This window comes from Pinus tabuliformis, chromosome 4_1, assembly GCF_031772625.1.
Source record: "Pinus tabuliformis cultivar Carrire ecotype Pingquan chromosome 4_1, CPIR1, whole genome shotgun sequence".
In the NCBI taxonomy this organism is placed as follows: Eukaryota; Viridiplantae; Streptophyta; class Pinopsida; order Pinales; family Pinaceae; genus Pinus; species Pinus tabuliformis.
Window position 1 is genome coordinate 31,478,198 of NC_142303.1, and position 9,449 is coordinate 31,487,646.

At 35.9% G+C, this 9,449-nt stretch overlaps 1 protein-coding gene across 1 annotated transcript; it reads right to left on the reverse strand.

The window, feature by feature from the left end:
- Positions 1-8,190: 8,190 nt before the first annotated feature.
- Positions 8,191-9,209, reverse strand: LOC149174032 (putative LRR receptor-like serine/threonine-protein kinase At3g47570). The gene is made up of 2 exons (XM_089422518.1): positions 8,804-9,209; positions 8,191-8,694 (listed from the first exon to the last, which is right to left on the reverse strand). Exons 1-2 carry the CDS (start codon positions 9,102-9,104, stop codon positions 8,246-8,248), a joined length of 750 nt encoding a protein of 249 aa, XP_089278644.1. The 5' UTR covers positions 9,105-9,209; the 3' UTR covers positions 8,191-8,245.
- Positions 9,210-9,449: the final 240 nt, after the last annotated feature.

Genomic DNA, 9,449 nt, shown 5'->3' on the forward strand with positions numbered 1-9,449 from the left:
CTGATAAACTTTCCACCTTGGCGAAGACCAACACCCGGTCATGGTGCCCTTCGCTAGATGCTCCCGCATCAATGTGGTAATTTTTTTTGTTAAAAATAAATTTATCATCCATTCAAATTCACATATATGATAAAAGGAACTATTAAACGCATGAGATAATTTACTATCCATTCAAATTATATATAATAATACATAGTTGTATTTTAATGATTAAACTTAATCCATTAGTAAAATCAAACAGTGATATATAATCTAAAGATTCAAGTTATATTTATAATTTAAGATTCAAACTAATGTTTTGGCCGACATTAATAAAATTATTTTTATTATTTTTTGAAGATGTGACGCACTTACACATCGGGGTCATACTGGGTTGTAGAATGCGCCTCTCGACGCAATAATAGAAGCGGTGAATTCAGATCTCGGTAGTGAAGGTAGGCGGCAGATTGAAAATATTTACAGACAACTAAGCGACCTGAGTATTTGAAGTTCAAATTTCTTCCACATGAATAATCCATGTTGCTATCTAACTACACGGAGTATGAAGAAAATCCATCCTCTCGATTGTTATCCTTGAGAGACTATTCTCTTGCAGCGGTAATGGAAATCTATTCTCTTTTCTCCTATATTATGACATTATTTTTTTTGAATCTCTTTGTCGTTCCTTTTGGGCCTTCCGCACTTCAATCATCTAATCGTTAGCATCATCGTCATCTCAGTAATGCTTCTGATAGAGAGGTTATGTTTGGATTCATCTTTGCAATCACATATGATCCATAACACTCATTAACCACTTCCTGGAAACCTAATTTTTTTCTCTACGAGTGGAGAGGGATCAGATGCAGCCGGCGCAGATAGAGAGTGTTTCAATCATGGGATTGCGAGGTACAATCTCTCCTCTTCTCGACAATCTCTCCTTTCTTAGAATTCTTGACTTGAGCAATAATAGTTTTCATGATCACATTCCCTATTGATTGGGAAATTTGTTTCACTTCAATATGCTTTTTATGTCTATGAATCAACTCCAAGGTTATATCCCCCCCACTCTTCCTATATGTCGTAGTTTACAAAACTTATCTATGACCACTAACCATCTCATAGGAAACATTCCCTTTGAACTATGTGTTCTCTTTAATTTACGATTCCTTAACTTAGAAGATAACAATATCACTGGTACAATCTCGGCCTACTTGGGAAACATATCCTCTTTGGACGTTATAGATTTTGGTAGATGAAAACAAGCAGCTCTCAAGTGAGCACACTGCACCTGGATACTGCCCAAGCAGAACTGTTGTTTCAATTAATCATTAAAATCATAACATATAAGTTTACACCATAATAGAGAGAATTCGAACTAACACCTAGAAAATAGGAACTAATGCTAATCTAGGACACACGCTCAACTATGAAACAAATTCTCTCCAATAATACATATTCTCCATTAATTTCAACACTCCCCCTTAATGGAGAAAGGGTTCATCTATACTCCTAACATCTCCCTAAACATGTCAAATTTAATCCTCCCAAGGGGCTTAGTAAAAATATATGTTGCATTATCACAAGTATTAAAATAATCAATAAAAATTTCTTTAGTTTGAACCTTCTCTCTAACAAAATTAAACTAAGTATCAATATGTTTTGTGTTTTTGTGAAACACAGGGTTGTTTGCCAGCTTGATTGAGCTTTGATTGTCACATCTAATTACTATTGTATCTTTTTGTTCTTCTTCAGCATCATGGAGAAGTCTCCTCAACCAAATAGCCTCACACGTGGCTGCGCACATTACCTGTGTTAGGAAACTAGCTCACAAAAAGATAGAAAAGATAGATCAACGCCTTAGAATTCAGACTCTTCGAGGGGGCAACCTCCTTTACATTACACAAATGAACAATTCTTGGATGATACAAATGACTAAACCTACCTTCTATATATAGGAGTCTAAGGGGTCATAATATAATCAAGCCGACATAACAATAATAACATAAGGGCACAATAATAACAATAGTGGGTTTCTATGGGGCACATTAATAACAATATGGGGACAATAGGGGAACAATAATAACAATAAGGGATACAATGACAATAGTAATGGGGGAATCACTAGTATTATAGGGACCTAACATGCCCTTCTCCTTTCGAAAAGCATTGTCCTCAATGCTTGAGTAGTTCTGGATGCTTCTGTATAAAATTCTCATCCTCCCATGTGGAATCTTCAGCGGATAAGTTCTTCCACTTGATGAGATACTCCGAAATTGAAAGATTTCGTAGTTGTCGAGTTCTTGTTTCTGCCACTGCTTCTGGTTCCAATATGATTTTTCCTTCCTCATCAAGTTCTGGCAATATTGTTTGAACTGGGAGTTTGTCACCTATAACCTTCTTTAAACATGAAACATGGAAAACTGGGTGCACTTGGGAAGTCGCAGGAAGCTCCAATTTGTATGCCATAGTACCAATCTTTTGCAACACCTTGTACGGACCATAATGCTTTGGTGATAATTTATTATCCTTCCTAGCTTGCTTGAGGGACATTTGTTTATATGGTTGTAGCCGTAGGAATACCCAGTCACCTACATCAAAACTTCTTTCACTGCGATGTTGATCTGCGTATTGTTTCATTCTATTATGCGCCAACGTGAGGTTATTCTTTAAGAGTTGGAGAATTTGTTGTTGATGCTCGATGTGATGTTCCACTGCTTGAACCTTAGAATTTTCTCTTAAATATGATGTGATGGATGGTGGATGATATTCATAAATTCCCATAAATGGGGTCATTTTTTCTGAAGTATGGAAGGAAGTGTTATACCACCATTCAACTAGAGGCAACCATTTGACCCATTGTGCCTATTTATCAGATACAAAGCAACGAAGATATCCTTCCAAACATTTGTTTACTATCTCAGTTTGCTAATCAGATTGAGGATGATAAGATGAGCTATGCGCTAACTAAGTGCTGAGATAAGAAAATAATTATGTCTAAAAATTTCCAGTAAAAATGGGATCTCTGTCGCTTACAATAATCTTTGGGTTTCCATGTAGCTTTTGAATTGTTTCCATAAATGCAGTAGAAACTGTACTAGCTTTAAATAGATGTGATAATGCACAAAAGTGTGCATGCTTGGTAAGTCTATCAACTACCACCATGATGACACTTTTTCCTTCGGACTTGGATAAACCTGTGATAAAATCCATTGAAACCTCCTCCCAATGTTGGCTTGGAATGGATAACGGTTGTAATAGCCCTGAGGTCTTAATTTTTTCAACTTTATTTTGTTGGCAAACCAAACATTCCACCACAAACTTTTGAATATCTGATTTAAGGCCATCCCAAAAAATTTCTTTCTTAACCCTGTGGTAAGTTTTTAAAAATCCTAAGTTCCCTACTAAGGGAGAAGTGTGCAATTCCATAAGAATATTTTGTTTGAGTTGGGAATTTTTACATAGGTATAAGTGATCTTTGTACCATAACGAATCATTTTTCCAGCTAAATGTATCAGATGTACTGGGATATTGTTGTAACTTTTGGATGAGTGCCCACACTTCTTCGTCATTCTTCCATTCATCCCTTGCTTCGTTTATCCAATCTAGCTGTATAATAGAAATGACGCACAATAATGCTTCCACTCCTCATCCTTTCTTGAGAGTGCATCTACCACAACATTTGCTTCCCTTTTTTGTAGACGATTTCAAAGTCATAACCCAACATCTTTGTGACCCATTTTTGTTGCTCTTCAGAGGATAATCTTTGTTTTAAAAAGTATTTAAGACTATCATGATCCGTTTTTACCTTGAAGTGTGTTCTCATTAGGTAGGGTCGCCATTTCTTAAGTGCATGTAGTATTGCCAACATTTCCTTCTCATAAATAGCTTTGTGTAAATACTTTCCTTTGATTGGACGACTTTCGAAAGCAATGGGTCTTTCATCTTGCATTAAAACAACACCAATTCCATTTCCTAAAGCATCACATTCCACAATAAAGGTTTTTGTGAAGTCCGGCATAGCTAAGACCGGTGCTTGGCACATTGCCTCTATAAGATGTTTGAAGGCATTTGTTGCTTCTGGAGTCCATGAAAATGCATCTTTCTTCAATAATATTGTTAGAGGTGATGCTATTTTTCCATAATTCTTAACAAACTTGCGATAATACCCTGTCAACCCGAGAAATCCTCGCAGATGCTTTATGGATGTGGGGATTTTCCATTCCTTAATGGTTTTAATTTTGCTAGGGTCTACCTTAACACCTTCATGAGATACAATATGACCCAGAGATTCCACCTCTTGTACTCCAATGAAACATTTGGAGCTTTTTGCATATAATTGTTTCTCCTTCAATAGTTTGAGCACCCTGTCAACATGTTCAACATGATCCTTCCAAGACTTGTTGTAGATTAGTATATCATCAAAAAATACCAACACAAATTTTCTGAGGAAGGGTTTGAAATTGGAATTCATCAAACCTTGAAATGTAGAAAGTGCATTGGTAAGACCAAAAGGCATGACCAAAAAATCATAATGACCCTCATGAGTTCTAGATGTTGTTTTTGGAATGTCTTCAATCTTCATTTGGATTTGATGATATCCTGAACGAAGATCCAACTTGGTGAAGTAAATTGATCCATGCAATTCATCCAATAATTCATCAATAACATGAATGGGAAATTTATCTTTAATACTGAGCTTGTTGAGCTCCCTATAATCTAGAAACATTCGTCATGATCTATCCTTCTTGTGCACCAATACTACTAGAGCAGAGAAAGAACTTTGACTAGGTTGAGTTATACCAGCCTCTAGCATTTCTGTAACCATACGTTCAATTTCACTCTTTTGGGCATAGGGATATATGTATGTCCTGACGTTTGGAGGAACACTCCCTGGACTCAAATGAATAGAATGATCATGATCATGAAAGGTGGGAGGCCTTTGGGAGTCTCAAAGACCTTGGAATTATTGTCCAAGACGTTTTGGAAATCTAGAGAAATAGATGATTTCGATGTGGGAACCTCTAGTGAACATAATTGTGCAATTACGCCTTGTTGTTCCTTCTTTAGAAGCTTTGTCATACCGTTAGAGCTGATTATCTTTCCCGGTTTCCTTGCAATACCCCTTAATTCAACTTCCTTTCCTTCCACACAAAATTTCATGAAAAGTTCTTGAAAATTAAAAGCTATTGTACCTAAGGATTATAGCCATTGGACTACTAGTACAACATTAACACCACCCATTGGAATGAAAAGCATTGGGCTATTTAAAACATATTCTCCCATGGATAGCTTGATATTATGGCATTTTCTAGAGTAATTTATGGTTCCTCCACTTGCAATCATCACTTGACACTCTGATGTTGGATATAGGAAGCAATTCAATTCCTTGGCTATCTTACAATGAATAAAATTATGGGTACTTCCTGAATCAATCAACACTATTAACTTTTTTTTCTTGATATGTTCTTCTATCTTGATAGTTTGAGGAGTGGTAATTGTTGAGCAAAATAATTTCCATTAGATTACTAACATAAATTATCAACCCGGGGTCCGTGGACTTGTGAGGCATACTTGCACTATATGTGCTAGAGATTAAGTCCAATTTCGAAAGATAAATCTAATCTAAGGAAGCACAAATGGGATAGAAAACAAATACAATGACTGAGGTCTAATGCCATTCCCTAATATCCCAATGTTACTCAATCGTGGAAAAGGTGAAACATTTCATATGAGCAAGTAGTCAGGTCTATTAGATATGGCCAGGAGCCATTGCAAATAGCACATTTGGTGGACTTTGCATCTTGGTTGCTGAAAAAATATTGCAGGCTTTTGTTCCGTGTGATAGAAAAGTTTCCAGGGTAGAATTACACCAAATTTGTAGACAACGACATCCGAGACCAGAGGTACATCCCTTCCCTGAATTGGAAAGAGGGGTGTCAACTGTTCCTTACAGATGTGAAATTAGAAGAATACCGGGAATTACCCTTTGTGGAAGCCAACAGACAGAAAGTTTTGTAGACAGGGTTCAATCCCTCACAGCGCTTTCGTTAGCTCTGATACCAGTTGATGGGATCAGAGGTGAGCATAGAAGCATAGAAAAACACAGCAGAGGAGCACAGACAAATGGACAACAAGATAGAGATCACAAATAAAAATGGAGAACACACAATATAAGCTTTTTCATTAATGGAAGGTCTGGCCTTGGCTTGCTTTATAGATGAGCACAAAGCTGATAAAAATTAGCTAGATGTAAAAGTCGTCATGTGTGGTCGGCATAGACGGAAAAGTGGCGCCGAAAATTTCAATTCAACTTCACATTTAACAACAATCACCATTTTTGTTACATCTTCATCTTTGAAACCTCATCGTCTCCCCAAAAAAAATGTACATGCTTTGTGATCATAGTTCGAGGAAGGCTTTACAACCTGTAGCATCTTATGTAACAATTGCCCAAATTCCGCAAGACCGACTTGAATATTAACATTGAAAAAGTATTGTTGAGCAGACAACTTTGGCTTCAAACAGAGTCCCAAGGTCTCTGGATTTTATGTTATTACGGAAGAAAGACACTCTGGCAGATTTTAGGATTAGAAGAGGAAATGGAACACCCACTCAATTGTCATCTCCTTGAGTTGATCATGATGGTTTTCAACAGAGAACTAGAAGTATATACTAATCAAATTCCCTGCCTCTGTTCAATTCGAGGCCTTGGCAAATGAAATGGGTGGTCTCCCATATTTTAATGGAGAAAGTCTGCAAGTTTTTTATGTCACCTGTAGGATGCATTGCTGCGGAAAATAAAGGTGAGATAGAAAATATGCTTATTCCCATAAGGTTTTCCTTTTACCATCGAAATCCTTTTTTGGCTTCGTTTCCAAATCACTTTACGTTTGGCTTCTGTATCGCCCCTTGGAAGAACCAGCAAAATCCCTCAAATGGTGTGCAATTTTTCGAATCTGCCCGCTATGAACACAATTGGGATCGCTTTGCCAAAAAAACCCATGTCGCGGGTTTTTAAATTTCTACTCCATTTGTCCAGAATGTTCATTTAAAACTCGCTGTCTGAATAACTCTGCGTTTTTTTAAAATGCTTCATTTTCCATGACATGAAGTTCATCAATAATGTTATGATCCTTGTTTGAAATCTCAATAAAGTATACCGACCCAATTTGAAATGACCAGAAATATTGACAACCTACAGTTGGACAGACTACACATTTGATAAGGAATAAAAGATCTTTTTGCAAGTGCAGGTTTATATTAAGCTGACAAGCAGGTTTTTGCAAGTGAATTTCTTTTTAATACAAGTTTGTCTAAGAGAAGTTTTGAAATTTCAGGTTTACAAGATTCAGTTACAACACCAGTCTTACAAGATTCAGTTACAACACCAGTCTTGGTGCCCCTACGGCTGTCCATGGCCTCGTCCCTGCCATAATAGTGGCGAAAAACATTGAAACTACACACAGGCAATTAAGGAGAACCAAATCTCCTTCACAGTCCATACCTCCTATGTCATAAATGAGATCTGAGATCTGTTACATAGCATTAATTTCTTCAAGCAATCAATTGGTTTATGTGTATTTATCTCTCTACACTGCCAGTAGCAGACAATTAATGACACAAATCGTTCTTTGTATATAGAAAATCATATGAAAATATTCAGATTTGATAAGTGTATTGTTTAATAATTGTTATAAGATTTGGTAGTATATATATATTTTTTATTATTAAATAAAAAAAATCTGAACATTCAATTTTAAATTACATAAAATTAATTATTTAATCAGAAAATAGAAATTCAAATTTAAATTTTTTTAAAATTAAATTGTAATTTTCAAAATATTCAATTTCACATTTATTTTTTTCAAAACTTTAAAATTAAAAGTCAAAATGTTTAACCAAAAACAAAAACACAACCAAAGGAGATGCATTCATAGTGGATCTAACTTTGTTGTTCATGTTTGCATGTAATTAACAACAACGATTTATGCACAGTAAAAAAAAGAGATATAAGATTCAAATTACTTCATGGTTTAGCTACACAACTACCAGTTTGTTACAATAGACTAAGATGTTGAAGAACTTTGACCTTCACAAATGTTGTTGAGAATAGTGCTTGTACTACCCAGCAAATGTGTTATATTTTATTGGAATTTGGGAATGACATGTAAATAACAGCAACAATTTATGTACAAAGAAGGAAATGGAAATAAGATTCAATTTACTTCATGGCTTAGCTACACAACTACAAGTTTATTACAATAGACTAAGATGTTGAAGAACTTTGACCTTCACAAATGTTGTTGAGAGTAGTGCTTGTACTACCCAATAAATGTGTTATATTTGATTGCAATTTGGGAATGGCACCAGGGCTCAAAAAAGTGTCTCTGATGTTTTGCAGCATGCCTAGAATGACCATCATAGTAGGACGTCCTTTAGGAGATTCATTTGTGCAAAGCAATCCCACATTTATTAATGAACTAAGACAATTGAGATTATTATCTTCCTCAGTACAACTACCCGTCCTCCTTAGTAAACCCAAGTCCACCACATCCATTAGTCGGTTTGGAAAACTGCTACCCACCCATTTTTGCAAGTTCATTCCTTCGACAAACATGTCATGGGTGGGCTTCTTTCCAGTGAGCATTTCCAATAGCACTATTCCATAACTATAAACATCACCATTTGTTGTGATTTGTCCACCCACTCCATATTCTGCATTCATAGATCATCATCTTAAGGTTTTTAATTCACAATGGTTAATAAAGATTTAGAAAAAAAATCACAAGATTAATTAAAATATGGTATGTAGTTTAAGTAATACCTGGAGGAATGTAGCCTGTATATCCTTTGAGTGCATTTGTGGAAGTGATATCCCCATCTTCATTATTTGCAAAACATACAGTAGCAATGCCAAAGTCTATTAAATATGCAGTCATATCTTCACCCAACAACACATTGTTGGGTTTCAAATCACAATGAATCACTTGCACAAAACAATGGTGATGGAGATATGTCATGCCTTGGGCGACATCTATTGCTATATTCAACCTTTGAATCAAATTCAAACCACTTTGTTCTCCATCATTGGGATATAACCACTTTTCTAAGCTTCCATTTGGCATTAATGGAAATATCAAAGCTTTGATTTGGAGATCTGAATAACAAGTTATGACCCTAATCAAATTTCGGTGTCTAACTCTACCCAAAACTTTGCACTCTTTATCGAAACTCTTTTGCCCCTTCATTTTGTAGATTGAGAAGCTTGACAGCAACCATTGTGCCATCATTCAAAATCCCTTTGTACACTTTTCCAAAACTACCAATTCCTAACAAGTTTGCATCACTAAATTCATTTGTTGCAATGGCGAGCTCTGCATAGGAGATTCTTCGATGCCCCACATTTAATGATGGACCAATCTCTCTCTGAATATTTCTCCTACAATTCCGTCTCCACAAGATTGCAAGAA

Excerpts from the sequence above, each read along its gene's own strand:
- LOC149174032 (XM_089422518.1), bottom strand. The coding sequence starts at position 9,104 with ATGCCAAATGGAAGCTTAGAAAAGTGGTTATATCCCAATGATGGAGAA. Across the intron at positions 8,695-8,803 it reads TACAGGCTACATTCCTCCAG|AATATGGAGTGGGTGGACAA; the intron begins GTATTACTTAAA and ends CTATGAATGCAG.